The sequence below is a fragment of the Thamnophis sirtalis genome, unplaced genomic scaffold (assembly GCF_051295495.1).
Source record: "Thamnophis sirtalis isolate CommonGarterSnake01/CBP01778 unplaced genomic scaffold, rThaSir2_p1.2 scaffold_6, whole genome shotgun sequence".
In the NCBI taxonomy this organism is placed as follows: domain Eukaryota; kingdom Metazoa; phylum Chordata; class Lepidosauria; order Squamata; family Natricidae; genus Thamnophis; species Thamnophis sirtalis.
In genome coordinates this window covers 44,100,513-44,118,058 of record NW_028261386.1, presented here as the reverse complement: position 1 = coordinate 44,118,058, position 17,546 = coordinate 44,100,513, and the positions used below count along the sequence as shown (strand labels likewise).

The 17,546-nt window shown below is 35.3% G+C and overlaps 1 protein-coding gene across 5 annotated transcripts in view; it reads right to left on the bottom strand.

The window, feature by feature from the left end:
* Window positions 1-230: 230 nt before the first annotated feature.
* SYT14 (synaptotagmin 14) overlaps window positions 231-17,546 on the bottom strand; it is an 89,449-nt gene continuing 72,133 nt past the window's right edge. For 3 of the 5 annotated variants that reach the window (XM_087717738.1, XM_087717737.1, XM_087717735.1), the window contains 4 exons: window positions 16,316-16,765; window positions 8,978-9,167; window positions 5,111-5,167; window positions 231-3,819 (listed from right to left, as the gene is read on the bottom strand). In XM_087717738.1, the coding sequence (XP_087573864.1) occupies window positions 3,506-3,819; window positions 5,111-5,167; window positions 8,978-9,167; window positions 16,316-16,765 (1,011 nt within the window). In that variant the 3' untranslated portion in view covers window positions 231-3,505. The remainder of the gene's footprint in view (window positions 3,820-5,110; window positions 5,168-8,977; window positions 9,168-16,315; window positions 16,766-17,546) is intronic. The other 2 variants (XM_087717740.1, XM_087717736.1) reach the window with 1 other exon arrangement.

Below are 17,546 nucleotides of genomic sequence, written 5' to 3'. Positions count from 1 at the left end.
ATCAATATGTGATCTCATGACCCATTCAGTTGAAAATGATACTACTAAAAAAGCAATTTGTATACAAAACATCCTTACTGGCAAAAGCTTGTTTGTAGAAATCCGTAACAAATAAACCTCAGTAATAAAAGAACCCCCCCCACACACAAACATTTATACAATGCTGTACTGCTTTGATTTTATGTCAAAATTTTTTTGGAGATTTGAATTCACTAGGTCTGCCCAATATCTTGTGGTAAACTGTAAGATGTTTTATTGTATAATTCTATAGAAAATAACAGATGTTTTTCATTCCCGGCACCCATCCAATATTTTATGCCAAATCAAAGGTTTATTATGTTTACAAGGCCATCAAACAATATTTATGTATACATTGTTTTTTTCCAAGCAAGGTGTATGCCATTTCAAAATTAAGACAAAAGTATTAACATGACAGTGGCAGAAAAACAAATATATATATATATATATTAATTGCTCCACATCTATCTTGCTTTCCAACAAAATAGTTCAATAGTTGTGTCTATGATAGACTATATTTTAAAAAGAAAAATATAGAGGAACAATTCAGACTAAGAAACTTTCAGAATCAGGAATTTCCTGGATCATAATCACAGTTTTTCATCATTTCTTTCTTCTGTAAAAATACTTTATCCATTCTTCAAGGCACTGTGATGTTGCAAGTCGTAATTCTAAACATGCATTTCAGAAGTAAATATTTTATGGTAAGCAATTTTGGAATTGAAGCTAAAATCCATAAATAAAATCCAAATGCTTAAATTTTAACTGAAATGCAACCTAGTAAGGATTTTCAAAATACAAAACAAGGCTTGTATGAAGGCAAATGAACAAGATTTAGAACTAGAAATAATACAATAAATTGTACTGTTATTTATATTTAAGTTTGCAAAAGATCCTGAACAGTATTTATTAACAAAGTTACATTTCTTGTGCTATACATTTCATGCAACACAGGGAAAAAAATCATTTGATAAACTTTTAAAATCAATCAATTCAGCATCACATTATAGTTACAAATTTAAGTGGTGAAACATGAAAGGCACTGAATAACAATTTTAAGACTACGGCTGAGAAATTTTAAGGAGGTTTTTAAAAAATTTCAAACTGGGAACGTTACACATCCTTCATGTGACGGACTTGAATTCATTCATGCAAGTCTGCAACGTCTTTGATCTCAAACATAGCAGCATTCAATATTATTGGGAGTAAGAGTATTAAACATGTACTTAATCAGTCTACTTTAAGTACCATATATTCCGCCATATAAGGTGACTGGACGTATAAGACAACCCCCTACTTTCAGGCGCCCACGAGCCGGCTGAAGGCCTCCACGCTGTCGGGCTTTCGTAGTTTGAGCTCAGCGCCTTCCTCCTCCAGCCAGACCTTATTAAGCCATCCCAGTGCTCATCCATCCATGTGCCCAGGCAAAAAGCACCGAGGTTATCGATTGAAAGGTCAGAATCTGCGCTGGTGGAGGTGTGGCCTTTTGCTTGCCGGCATTGCTTTTTCTTTTGTTTTAGTTTTTTGGTATACCCAGCATATAAGACGACTCCCAATTTTTGAAATAATTTTTTTGGGTTAAAAAGTGGTCTTATACGCCGGAAAATACAGTATAAAAGGAAATGCATTGATCCTTCTTTTTTTCAGTTTCTCTAGCACTTAAATAGAAGTCATCAGTTCTGGCTATGTTTACAACCAATATAGATTCCATAGACATCGTGCGTGTTACTTTCTTCTGTCATGATCTTTACACTATATTCATGGCAAGCAGTATCTTAACCTTCAACATAACTGAAATCTTGCAATCATTGAAAAGAAAGAAATGAAATCATTTATTGCAAGAATTCTTGAATAAACAAGCTTCATTCCTTGTATACATCAACTATTGTAATTCATGAAACTGTCTTTTTCAAGGTTGTGTGCATGTGTGTGAGAAAGAAAGCGAATTAATTGCTGGGATTAATTCATTATCTAAAGTTATCCAGATATTATTATTCCAAAATTTTATCATCACTGAATTTCTAAAACTTTGTTTTAAAAAATATTTATGTATTTCTTAGATTCTGAACTTCCAATAACAATAATTCATATAAAGACCAAATACCTTAGTTAAAAAGCATCTATGAGTGAAATCCTTTCTTTTTTCTTACTTAAACTAAACAACTCTCACTGAGAAATCCATGAGAAGAAACTGCCTGCAAGTTGTTGTCAGCTTCTCCAAGCCTCTTATAAATGGGTAAAGGGACTACTTTATCCAGGAACTTCTGAATGCCAAGTGAATTGTTTTACCTTTTTCCTTTGAAGAATAGACCTCCCACTACATCACACTGCTTTGCCCTATTGCATTCATGGAATTTTATGGAGAAATTAGATATTATTGTCTTCTACTTGTAAACCTCCATGTTTTTTCCCCATAGTTTCTCTTTCTTGTTTTTTCTGAGCATAGAAATTTTATTAAGGAAAGATGGAACAGTCGCACAATATATTTTGATTAGTACCATTAGAAACATTTATGTGGAAGCACAGTTTCAAAGAAAAGAATTCTGCTTTTCAAAATCACATATCCAAAGCTCCCTTGTGCAAATCTTTGGATCCTGTGCTTTCAAGCTGGCAAATGAGGAATCAGAAAATTGAAAAGTGCTCAGTGCTTACACTGGGTCCTATTTCATTAAGATCCAAAGAAGGCACACAATGAATAATCCTGCATCATACATATGTTAAACTGAAGACACCATCCCAATAATTTTTAAGAGGTGAGATTTACAATCTGGTCAAACACGTTTTACAGCTTTTGAAATAATACAAAAGCCTATTTATCAAGAATGAAAGTTATGCATCTTTGCACCATAAATGGTAATTCTCTTTCAAAACAGATTCAGCTCTCTGAGGGGGAAAATCATGTTTAAAACAGACACCACAGAGAATCTCATAAGTAGTCAGCATCTAGCTTCTCTTGCATAGCAACTCTTCAGACGTACACTGTCAGAAATGTTAAATCACTAAGAATGGGGGGGGGGGGGAAACAAGACTTCTAGTATAGCAAACCTACAATATTTCTCTCCTATTGTTGAGCTTTCTTTTCTGCCATTTAACCATTCTTCTCCCCCCATTCTGCTTCTTGATAGATCATCTACAACATGAAGCGTAACACTAGTAAAAGGAAGGGAGGGGCAATAAGAGAATTTCATACAAATAAAGGATTTACATAAAAGTTGCATGTTAACCAAAATAAGAATAGGTGAGAGAATCCTAAATGTTCCATGATAAAGACTTGTAGTTGCTGTCTTCTGTATCTGGCACTTTAAAAAAATCAGTAATATTAAATGAAAATGTGAATGTTTATACTTCTTCACAGCATTTTGTGCACTTTTAAAAGAGGAATGTTAATTTGAAATACAAAAACTTGTAATTTCTGTAAGAGTCTTTTAGCTGTATGAAAACAACAATCTCATTGTACGGTGACATTCAGTGGAGCTTCAATTCTATATTAAGATTCTAATAAAGAGTGCCACCTACATATTTGTTGTCCTTTTGATTCTTTCATCTCAGTCCAGTGGTTCAGCTCCTCTTCACCAGAACTGTTCAAACCTAAAGAAATCCAGCCTATCATTTCCTTTCTCTTCATGCTGCGTTTGTTATACACAGATAATATAAGTGTAACTTCGGAAAGCTGAAAGAGTGCCACTTGAAAAATAAAGGTCTCCTTGTAGACTGGATTTGGCTGCCCTCTTCGGATGGATGTCTTGCATTTGGACATCTCTTGACCCATGGAATTCAGCAATGTCAGCTTAACAAATGTATCTACAAAATAGACAATTTGATACATGAGTTGTATTGGACAAAATATTTCACCTATCAAAATATATCAGACTATATTTAAGATTATGGTGTATACCTTATTGGAATTGAACAATTGACTAAACTTGATAATGTGACAGAGAAAAATATTTCATTCTGACTTTTACTTAATTGTACCTATTCTCTCATAATAAATTGATTTAGAGGTATACCTCATAATCCTACTATTATCCCTTGCTCATTTGCACCAAGCAGATACATATAGCATTAACACTTAGCAAGCTACAACTGGCACAGCACTGTAAAGCATATAAAAGTTTTTAGATCATATAAATAGGTGTATAATGACATGAAAAAAGAAATTACAGATAAAAGAATGGGATTGGAGTGCAGTGATAACATCACAGTGTTCATGATGAAATGTTTGCTTAAAAATCTCTCTGCATGGATGTGGTTTCTTGTCAAGATTTTTTATTGGACTTTGTACTATTAAAGTGCCAAAATATAAAATTATCCACATAAAAGTTTATATTTACTCATGTGAATAAAGCCATGCATGATTTTTGCATGCAGATATGTGGTGCAATACGTAATTAGTACATAATTATTTTGTACTAATTCTAATGAATAGCATGTCGTGCCATACTATTCAAGTACAAAATCTTTGCAATGTTTTTGTACAGGGAGCAGTATAAAATAGATTTAATAAATATAATATTTAAAATATTCAGAGTACAATAAAAAATCCTAGATGCACAGAGGATACATTCCATACCCATAGAGGAAAAGGAAGAAACCCCCCTCTGTCTGAAGCTCCATATGCGCACTGGGGTTACTATGAATATGAATTCAGTGAAATAGCATTGATACTCAAAATTTTCATTGTTACTGTTGTGCGGAAACACTTTGCCTGAAAAAATACAGTCATAATTATTGAATTGTGTATGTACATTAGTATTTGTTTTTATTTAAAAAACAGAAAGATTTTCTGTTTTTGTTTATTTTGGTATAAGTATGAATTCGATTTTTTTAAAGAAGAAATTTGGATTGTTAAAAAAAAAGAAATGCAATAATGAAATTGAATGTCCAGACATTTATTCACATGTTTATTTTATAAATCTTTGAAATACCACCATCCATAGTCAGAGATCAGCTCTGCCTCCAATATAACAGTGAAATAACTACTGTACATCATCAGAAACCAACATGGTAGAAAGTGGTGGAGAGCTTTGAAGCTGGCAGATTTCTTTTGCATGAAAAAGACAACATCTAATTAGTCTCCACAGGAACTCACCTCGTATTATATAAACCTGTCCACCTATCAAGTGTTTTAGACAACAGAACAGTCCATCTGACAACAGGGGTGGGGTGGAAAGCAGTAAAAGAAATAATGACCAGATGTCAATAGTTGGGTGACACAGGATCAAAGGTTAAAGTTTAAGAGGAAACACTATTCACCAGAGTGAAAGAAAACAGCACCTTAACAAATCAATTTTAGAGAAAAGAATTGAGCAAAAGGATGGGTAGGTAGATTAATGAATGAATTTAGTTATGTTCACTGTGTAATCTTTAACAAAAAAAATTACACTGTTTCAAATAATGTAGTATCTTAATAGTAATTTCTGTTGGGTTTAAAACACAAGTGCATGGAGATTCATGCAAAAAATCAGGCTACCAACTAGAAATCAAATATGTTCTTTAGCAGACCTTCCTCTTTTTCATGCAAACTCCAGCTTTCTAAGTAAGGATCAATTAAACAAACTCAGACTAGAGAAGGTCAATAGAATTACAATAAAATAAATGATTGCTGAATGGCATTCTGTGTGTACTCTAAATAAAATAATGAAATCTGGTTAAATTAATTTCGCTGGCTACTTTACTCATTTAATGCCACTCTGATGCATCTTTCATCTGAGAAAATCATTTAGGCTAGAATGCAAGTTTATTAGATCAAAGTTTTTTTTTAAAAAATTCAAAGCTACATGTTTTCTTCAGTGCACATAAAAGCTTCCCATAAGTTCAAATTTCCAATTCAAATTGCAATATTGGGATAGCACTAAATAAACAATGATAATTAATAAACAGACAATGCCCTAGGTGCACAAGGTTCCCTAAACTATAGTGTGAGTTCACATGAAATGGAAAATAAACAAAATAAACATTTTTTCTTAGATCTATCAAGAATATCAAAATAGATTTTTATTGGTTTTGCAACAAAGGTCATTTACTTCTTTCATCTAAAAATGGTGTGGATATTCCCCAGCAATCTCTTTTCTCCGCCATGACAATTGCTTTCATCTTGTCTTCAACTCACATAAGTGACAGCTTAAAGTCATCCTTTGCTAGTTTTGGCATTACACTAGTATTTTAAACAACCAATTTTAGTACAGTCACAGTTTGATATACTTTACTAATCATTTTGTCAGTTGTGCTGTCAGATGACTTCAAGGAGTTTTATCAGCTCAGGAACTATTGGCCACTTAAGATGGATACATGTACACTTTTGTAGGCCCTGGGCATTGTACTCCAGGGCCATACAGCTTTGAGTAGCAACAGGTGCTGTGTTGTTTTTGTACATGTTCTACATATCTCTCTGATTCAGGGAAGTTGGATTGGCCTGAATAATAGTTGACCAGGGATGCCTCTATGATGAAGCACACAAAGAGATAATTAATTTTAATTTTAACTTCTGCTACAATTCCTCTCTCACTAAGACTGTCTATTGCTGTTTAGACTGCTTCTAAACACAGATTTTCAACATTTCCAGAAAGCAATAAATCTGTGATTGAAACAATCTGAGAAATATCTGACCAAAGGCGATTATGAACTTGTGAAGGGAAGTGCATGTGCGCGCGCACATACACACACTCTGAACTGATTCAAATCTGGAACAGAGGCAAATGGCATGGGCAATGAGGCTACAGACTTATACCAGTTGAATTTTTTTGTTGGCTCAAGAAGAGAATGCTTTAAGTGAGCTGGGAAAATAGCTTTATAAATTGATTTGGTGTAATGAAGAACTGTGAAATGTAAGATCTTCCTACCCCCCCCCCGCCCGGGCCCAGTAATTCGTAAATAGGTAGGCAGCCAGACAGGCATCACACCAACTAAGTATCTGGTCTATATATAGACTAGTCTATTGGCTTTTATTATGTTCTTGAGTTGTTTTCTCATCTAAAATACATATTCTGAAAGTTTGCATCCAAAAAATGTGTCACACTTTGTATGTCTTCTAGACACCTATCTGCAATCTAACATGTAAGAGACATTTAGAAATTCTAAGGAAGTTTTGATTAGAAATAAGGAGTGTAAGAAACAGCAAGCATTTTCTATACATTTTGTACTTGGCAGACTCAACAAGATTTTTTAAAATGTACTAGTAATAACTATGGAGGAAATGAGATTTTCATTATGACCATAATGCTTCCATTAATATCCTGAATGGAAATTGATCTCTACTCTGCAATAATTTCTAAGTGGGGGAGCAGTAAACCATGAGTGCATATGAGGACTTCCTTATGCATGATAAGATTTGTGTTTTGATCATGGCTGGGAAATGAGATATTAATTGTGGTTGAGATGAAAATTGGAAACTTCTCCACATTTAACATTAAATGTAATGATGCAGCTAACCATGTAATTTAAACAGTGATCAAAAATCAGAAATGATTAACAAATAACTAAAAATGTTGTTTTTAGGACAATAAAAGCATAACATCAGAAAGCTGGAAGTGGCACTTTTATACACTATTTAGCTGCTCTTCATACCAACCTGTGTGAGCATTATAGCAACCTTAAAGTACAACCATATTTTTTTCCCCAATAAATAGCAGCTTGATGTCATGTTCGTATCATTTCATGCATATTTATTAGTATAATTTTCTCGGTCCTATAGCATAGATTAAAAATAAATTATTTAAATATTTGCTGTCAAAATGGATAAGCAATAGGTTTCAATATTATAAGGGCACATTTCTGCTCTTATAATATTTTGAAAATAGCATCATGTCAAGTCTTCCCTTTGGTCTCATTGTTTTACTGAGAAGGGATCTATTCACCTGAAATATGCCTATCTGCAGGCATGATAAGAAGTGTGGTGTGCCTTTTCTCTGGCTGCCCACAGAAAACTTAACAGGGCTTCCAATCTATTAGTCTTCCTAAGGGCTATGAAGCTCTTCAACCAGGCTTTTGACTAGGGGAAGACAGGAGCCCAGCACATCTAAGACTATGAAGAGTTTATGTGATGTTGCAGTACCACAATTAGACTAATCATGTATATTATGGGATTTTGTTATTTATTTATATTTGTATTTAATATTATTGTAAGCACCTAGGATTATATTAAAAAAGATAGGAAGTCATATAAGTTTCCTAAATAAATAAATAAATATTGGTCTTGTTTAATTGTATTTTTTCAAATGGACTTTTGTAGATATACAGTAGCTAGACTTTTTTGTAGTTTTATAGACTTTTATAGGAACAGGATTTGGATCCAGATGTCAGACATACTTCTGATTCCTTTTTGCAGAATCTGGTCATTATAAATGTACAAAAAGTTAAATAAATTATGTCAATTGGAAATATATTTATATTTAGCTGTGGTCATTTTATCACATTCTTTAATTTTTTTCCTTGAAAATTATACACCACACAAATATACATGACAATTCATGCATATTTACTTGGAATGAAGAATAAATACTACTTTTAATCACCACAGAGAATATCAAGTATATATTACCACATGCTGATATCAAATTCTCATAGATTTATAACATCTTATTTTAGTATTATTAACCACAGAGACGGCAACACATTTACATAAACATTTACCAACAGACAACTTTTAAAATACATTATAATTTTCTACAATGTCTTTGTTATATGATACATTAATAGTTTAGTAGTTAATCATTAAGATAAAGGCAATTTATCATCCAGTCAATCATAAAAAATTAAAAGGATCTTGTTGAATCGCAACCAATATTTAGAATTTTAGATTACCGCCATTTCCCCAATGAAAACATGAAACAGATTAGCTGATGATTATACTATTTCAGTTTGACTGGGTAAGGCTAAATGATAGGACTGAAGTCCCTACCAGTGAAATCCCCCCAAGTGCAGAAGTATTAAGATGAAATAATATATATATTCTACTCACTGGGTGGTCTGTTTGCTGCCAAGTTTTTGAAGTGGCTGCCTTTTATCACTTCTGCTGCTAGTCTTCCAGTTGTGGCATTATAAAGCAATCCGATGAGGATTTCGGGAGCTGAGCCATGTGCCAAAGATTGACAAGAGGAAATACTTTCGCTGCAGGATGCCTCTGACATGCTCATTTGGGACTCACAGCCCTAGAAGCAAAAGCAGCATTTGCAATCATTTTAAGTCATCACAATAGTGAGAAATCTGCTCCTAGTATTAATTTCCAGAATTTTTCATTCCTAATGGTGCATAACATAATGGAAATACATAAATAAAGGAATGAATAGGGGGAATGCTATAAGCCATATTTATACCACTAAATGCAAACTAAATCTCCACTGCCTATCACACCTTATATGCCAAAGAAAGGTGTATCACAAAGACTTACAGAATTATTGGCAAATGCTAAGCACAGCTCTTTGAGTAGAAATGAGCTTATCTGCTTGTTTGTCTGTTTACTGGTGTTAAAGATATATAATCATAATAGACTCTGAGTGGTGGCATACAAATCCAATATAGTAATCATATTAAAAATAAATAAAATATGTAAAATATATAAATGAAAATATTCAGGTATCATCAACAGACTTTGCATATAAGCATTTACCTTTAGGGGAACCAAAATAACATCTTAAGTCACAAAGACACTTTATAAGAAAAAATAGGTCAGAAAGCAGGAATCCACAGCATCATGACATCGGATATCTGCTAATTTGTACACATACAACATACAGCATATGAAATTAAATAATATAGTTTGTTAGGCATTTTTTTCACAAACAAGAGAAGCAAAAAAATAATAACAACAACCCATGTGTCTGCTACTGATGCTAAATAGCTGGCAAAGTCAAGTTGTGCTGAGTCAAATCTTTTTCAATCTTAATTCAGCTTCTAGTAACTAGGTTTTTAAACTCTCCCATATATACGCTGCAGTCACATGATCTTCATTTTCAATGTCTGTGACAGTTTCCCAATCACTCTCACAATCCTTGCTGCCCTGTTAAGAAGGGAAGGAGGAAGAGGAGAGGAGGAGAGGGAAGTGAAGGAGAAGGGAGGAAAGGACAGATAGAGAGAAAGGAATTCCCATGGAACCCCTTGATCTATGTCACACCCCAAGCACTTTTCCGGACCCATGTGACACCTCTTGCACACCCCCATGCACCTTTCCTGACCCATACCACTTCTGTGTGCCCTCCCCAATCTATGTGACACATGTCTAACATCTCTGGGGTCCTCTTGCACCCTTCTCAACCTGCACTGCACCTGCATGCCTTGCCCAATCCGCACATCATCTCTTGGGCGCACCCACACCTTCTTCTTGCACAGCAACTCTCTCTCACACACACACGCATATCCTTTGCTCCTGCCCTATCTAATAGCGCCACTTACCTGCCTGCTGGCCTTAGCCTTCCCCACTGGTTTTTTTCCTTAAAAACTTCTGGCAAGCAAAGTAAATAGGGAAGCTGGCAGGAATTCTAGGGAGGGAGGGAAGAAAAATAATGACAGAATATCAAGAAGGAAGGGAGGATGGAAGGGAGGGAGGATGAAAGGGAGGGCGGGAGGAAGGGAAGGAAGGAAGAAGGAAGGGAAAGGAAAGGAGAAAACTAAGCAAAGAAATCAGAGGAGAAAGAAAGGAGGGAGGGAAGGAGAAAGGAACTTGAGGAAGGAAGAAATGGAGAGAAGATAAAAAGGAGATAAGGATAGAAAGGAAGGAGGGAGAGAGATTTTTGAAGCTCCCTGCCAACTTCCCACAAGGATAGTCAATGGGAAAGCCAGCAGGAATTTGGAAGTTGCCCCCACTCCCACTGCTTTTCCTCCCCTTCCTGCAGTCATTCTGTTTCTCTGTTTAGGTAAAGAAATGGCTTTGAAAAATATCCTAATGGGACAAAAGTTACCTAATCTAATTTACAACCCAGGGTTTTCCTGGTAGTCTCCAAAGCAAATTCTAACCAGATCCAACACCATTTTGCTACCCTACCCTGCCACCCTCCCCCAAGATCAGTCATGTTTGCCAACGTGATGCCTCTGGTTATGAGACACAGTGCTTCTAGCTGTTGTTAAATTCATAAAAGAAATCAGACAGGACCATTAATGGGATGTCCCTCTGTACAGCTCCTTTATATCAACATCTGCCTGCCTTCTTGAAGTTCTGTTCCAGGTGATTTTAGCGGTGTGTTTGACTCAACAGTAAAGGCCCTTAAGACCATGCTATCTGTTTTTCTCAGGCTTCCAACCACAAGATTAAAGTGCACATGGCATAGGCATCTCTTTAGATATTCCCTTGACTATCAAGAAACAATGAAATTCTTATATACAAACCTCCCATACAAGACTACTTAAGGTAAAATCAATTTTTTAAAAGAAACCCATTCTTTAACTGAGTATAACCAGGAGACTGAAACATTTCAATATTATTATGTACAGACTTAATTTATTATTCCAGAGTCTATAAAGCTATATCAAATTTTCTTTCTGAAATCATAAGTGATATTGAAAATACATACATAGACAAATTATTCTACAGACAAAAGCATCACACAGTTCATAGATTGGTTTTATTCCCAAACTTAAACTATTAATGTATGTTGAAAATGAAATGACAAGCAGACTTGATATACTGTAGTAAATTAGTGTTCCAACTTTCTTAATAAACATTTGATGAGGTAGCAATAGGACCCTTGTGTTTCTTTTCTCATTTGATACTTGATCTACAATACCTTTATAAGATTTACAATAAAACTTACATAGTATATCATAGTGAGATAAACATTAAGAAGATAAATTATTTAATCTCTCTGGAATGTGATGTGACAAGGCAGTGAATTACTACTTAACTATTTTTTATATATTGATGCCTGACAGGCAGATATATACCTATCATATGTTGCAATTTTCACTTTTAAGTCACAGACAACTTTCCAAATCAATGCCTTCCCTCCCATGAGACACATTTTGGATCTCAAACAGGAGACTAGAAAGAGCAGAGCCCAAATTATCCATTACGGAGAATGCACTCACAACTATCTGTATAGCACCATCTACATCAGGACTGTCTAACTCAGGGCCCGCGGGCCAGATGCGTCCCGCGCTGGCCATGCCCACACCCAGTTTAGCAAAGGGGGGGAAAGCCCCAATCCATCATGTGATGCTGCCTTGACAACGTGAGTTTGACACCCCTGATCTACATCTATCTGCTGCATAGCGTTCTCATAAGCAGAAAAGCCTAATATGTCAACTAGGAGGAAAGTTCTCATAGAAGAAAATGGGTAGATCTCTAGATCAGTGTTTCTCATCCTTGGCAACTTTAAGATATTTAAGCATATTGACTGGGGAATTCTGGGAGTTGAAATCCACATATGTTGCCAAGGCTGAGAAACTTGATCTAAACAGCACCCATGCTCTCTTTGTATATAAAATGCTGAAGTTAGAAAATAGCCATTGTGTCTCTCTAGGCTGGTCAGTGAGGAAGAAAGCAGGTCTACTGTTCCAAATACCTAACAGATGTGTTGTTTTGAGGGATCTTTCCTCAAAAGGAATACTGTGGGCAAGAAGGCTGGCACACTGTCTATTGCCAGTGGTTCTCAACCTCTGGCCCATGGAACCCTGGGAGGCTGCAATGTCATCACAGGGGGTCCACGAAGGCTTGAAGAAATGTTATGATTTAAATCTTAAGTCTTCGTAGTCCATGGTCACAAAAGGTATTTAAAGGGTGGAAAACGTTGAGAACCACTGATCTATGCTACAGCAGCACAAATGGTCTGACAATGCTTCGTTTTAAGGAAGGGTCCCTACATGCAGACTACTGAGAGATGGGATTATATGCAATGTGTCTAAGGAAGGAGGAAGTATATATTTCAGGGGGAAGTGTTTCATGTTCTGGCATTGCAGCTGCCTATTGTTTAAAGGAACACTGGAGCTTTTTCTAGGCTCTTTCTACTGCAATCCAAGATTTTAGGTGGCCTCAACACACAGCTAGGTTATAGACTCTGAATATTCACATCAAAGTGGTGGATATCTTAATTATCGTAATTCAACCTATGAAACAGAGTTCAGATCAGTTCAGCTAAGGACTTGAGATAGCTCTGCATTCCCAATTTAGAAGGGCAATGGACGTACTAGAAATCCATTGTCCATTAGTCCTTGATAGAGCCAGTTTGGTGTAGTGATTAATACATCCGGCTAGAATGTGAAGTTAGTCCTGCCTTAGGCACAAGATCAGCTAGGTAACCTTGGGCCAATCACTTTCTCTAAGGCTCAGGAAGCAGGCAATGGTAAATCATTTCTGAAAAAAACTTGACAAGAAAACTGCAGGAAGTAATTCAGGCAGTCATCAAGAGTCAAAAACGGACTCAAAGGCGCACACACACATACACACACACACACCAAACAGGAGCAAAATCACTCTATCTGAACATATCAGGTGGAGACAAGCAGTCCTGAGATACTCAGGTTCTATGCCATGAAGAGCTCTATAAGTGACAACCAACACTTTAAATTGCACTTAGAAGCTGACTGGCAACCAATGTCATTTGTCAATGAGTTATGACATACAGATATAACAAGATGTGACTATTATGGATCATACTGCTATGTTTTGAACCAGCTACAACTTCTGGCTGGTCTTTAAGGGCCACCCCACACAGAACATTTTGTAATAGTCAAATTGCAAAGTGACCAGGATGTAAGTGACAAATGATTTGAAGATTCAGTCATTCTTCTCAAATCCTCCTAATATGTATGCCCAATGGCATGTATATTTTGTGCTAACACCCGCCCTGCATTTTGAACTTCTTAGCTGGGCTAATTCTACATGGTTTAGCATTTGTATAATTAATATGGATTTACTTTAGGACCATTGAAAGTAAACTTCCTCATGGAGTTCTATGGGAACTGTGCAAGTGTATATAAGGATCTTTTTTATGTCAGTTCAGCACTGTGAAAAAGAGTTCAAGAACCAGGTAATTCAGAGTGTGCCATATGCTTTCTATTCTAAATGTTAATAGCAAGAACATTAAGCTCACATATCTATTGATACGGGGAATTTAACACATAGTAGAAAACTAGGCTTCACTATTTCCATGCTAATGAAAAGCAGCAATATGTTTAGAAACAGCAGTTCCCAGTTTCATTTGATTCAACGGATGTATTTTTGTGACATAACATTTCATGACTAGAAATATTTGAATAGTCCATATGAAGTATTTAATGTTAGGCCTCAAAAGCAAGTCAGAGAGAAGTGAGCTCTAACATAAATATTTAGTCTATTGCATGTTTTCAGATATTCATAGATAGATAGGTGGCCACAGATAGATCAATTTCTTTTTCCTTTGAGTAATAGTTCAGAAAATGAACTATTCACACTCAACTGCTGAGCACTCCACAATTAGGGTTATTCGGGCCTATAGCCCTCTGGACAGATTCACTCATTGTTCTGCTCACAAAGTGCTAAATGAATATTGTAATCTTGTGTGCGGTCTTTAGGGGGAAATGGGTACCACCCCAGAGCAAGGGTTAGGGAACAAAGAGGGAGAAAGGAAAAATATCACTGTCTCCTTTAAAGGCTGCTAACGCCATTCCCCTCTACTATGAGATCAAACTCCTCTTCCTTGTCATTGCTCAATTGTTTCCTTATATCTCAATTCTTTGTCCATGGATGCCTTTGGGATCAAATGAAGCTGAGAAGAAAGATGGCAGACCTAAGACTGAATTGTAACAGGCTATCTCCATAGAATGCAGAAGACTTAGCCCTGCGGAAACTGGAACTTAATTAGAAAATAAATGACTAGAAGAGGTGAACTTAACCCTTTCCTATCAGCTCCATCTTTAATTATTGAGAATAACCTCCAGCCATCCTGTCGATAGATGCATGCATAGCCTTATGCATAGGCTTATAGAGTGCTGCTGGAGGCCGGGGTGGGGGGGAGGCCCATTTTTTGCTCATTTCTGCCCTCCCCAGGAGCTCTCTGAAAACCTTAATAAGGGTACATACGGCCATTTTGGTGAAGGGGCGAGGCTTCGGGAGGCAAAAAATGCTGTATTTGATGTATAAGACGCACCCAGATTTTCAGCCTCTTTTTTGAAGAAAAAAGGTGTGTCTTATACTGCGAAAAATACGGTATGTAGAAATAATAATTTCAAAATAATTCTAGGAATTATTTTTAGGAAGTTTAAAATTTAACCAAGTTCCTCTTTAAAAAAATATTTTCCTACTTTTTATGCCTTTCCCACTATTCCCACTATTTTCCACTATTAGTAACAATTTATTTTCCTGCTGTCTCCAAATTATTAGTAGCTTTTGATTTCAGCGATAGTTTTTCACTTATTCAGAAAAGCCATATACAATTACTTCTGGTAGCTTAAACATTCTGCCTAGTAATACATATATTATTCTATGTTGTACATCTTTTGTTACATTTACAATAGTGGCCAATAAATATGTTGGATTTCAGCTAACACTTGCTTCTGCTTGAGATAGCAACTCTTGAATGAATTTTTCCTGAAAATATTCTCAATGATAGAAAGGAATAGGAGGCAATTTCTGTTCCCCAGCCTCACATTATTGTATCAAGTCATTCAATTTTTTAAAGTAGATTGCAGAGGCATGTGGGGATAAAGGAGAAGAAGCTGTCCTCATTTCCATTCTCTCAGTTAGAATCAACATCTGAATCAGAAATAGATTGTTATATATTATTATATTGTTATCAATATATTATACAATATAATGAAAAAGAACTAAAACCAATCAACAGAAAGAACCAATCAGCAGAAACAAATGATTTAATCATAGCCATTACAGAAGCATCAAATTGCTTTAAAATGTCTGGGTAAATACCTATGTTTTAGCCAGGCACAAAAACAGCCATACGATTAGCATAAGGCATACTTCTAGCAAACAAATTTAGCATTTCTTGAGAGCAAGCATTACTCATAACTAGAACACAATAAGATAATAATACTAATTTTTATCAATGTGCTTTGCACAGTAGTTGGATGAGGCAAGCTAGATGGGGAAAAAGAGACATCTTGTCTTATACTTGGGTCTCAAATCTTTTAAGGGCTTCCAAATCAAAATCTTGACACTGACTTGAAATGAATCTATGGCCTTTCAAAGATCACTGAATTCTCATGGCATCCAACCAGCATGATCAGTGATAACAGATAATAAAAGGTGGTTTTTAAGATACCTTTCCTCGTTCTTACAACTACCCTACGGCAACAGTTAGCTTCAAATTTCTAGCACTTTTCTTCAGAATCAATTGAATGACTGAACATTTATTCAATTTGATTTAATACTTACAGAAATGTTGTATGCTGGTTCTAGAGTCACCGGTACTGACATCTTTCCTTGAAGATTTAATTTGGTTAAGTAAAATATCTTTTCTCCTAAAATTCTTTCTCTTTTTACACGACGTATACTGTATAGTCTAAAGCGTACTGCATAATTCCCAATCATCTCAGACTCAATATGATTAAATTTAAATGTCTCGGTAAAAACAGGACAGGGACCACGCTGGATGCTGGTTTTTGCCCTCTGTTTCTTGATTGGAAGGAGAACTAGGTGTACTTGCCACAGACTTCCACTTGTCTTGCTATAATTTGGAATGTCTGTGACAGCTGTGACTGTTATCAAAAGCCTCTGTTCCTGTGAGTCATAGTCGAAAGTCACATCCAAGGTACCATATTTAGCTTCTGGTTCTGGATCAAAAGATTTAGGGAGCTGTGATGATGATCCTTGAACAGACAGATTCTATGTGAGTGAGACAGAAAAAAGTAAGTTTACAGTCATGCACATGTGTTCAAATATTTATATTACTACTGATACATATGAATAAAAGTAATTTTATTCATATCTATATCTTCTGTATCTATATCTATATCTTTATTTATTTATCAGCACAAATACAACACAAAATGTAACAAAGGCAACAGTAAAAATATTGGGTTTCTGTCTGGATGGTCTCTTGTGACAAGCCGATGGACAGAGAATGGAAGTGGTGAACTTCCATATTTGGGCATACCGGGGGTTGTAACTCTAAATAGATATTTATATTTATATTTATATTTATATTTATATTTATATTTATATTTATATTATTTATATTTATATTTATATTTATATTTATATTTATATTTATATTTATATTTATATTATTTATATTTATATTTATATTTATATTTATATTTATATTATTTATATTTATATTTATATTTATATTTATATTTATATTTATATTTATATTTATCTATATCTATATCTATATCTATATCTATCTATATCTATCTATCTATATCTATCTATCTATCTATCTATCTATCTATCTATCTATCTATCTATCTATCTATCTATCTATCTATCTATCTATCTATCTATCTATCTTAAGGTGACCAGACGTCCCGCTTTTGGCGGGACACCCCCGCCTTTTAATGCATTTTCCCGCGTCCCGCCCGCTTTTTTAAAAAGCACGCTTTTTTTGGCGCTCGCAGCTCCCGCCCATCAGCTGCTAGCTTGCTGGGCTGGCTCATCGTTC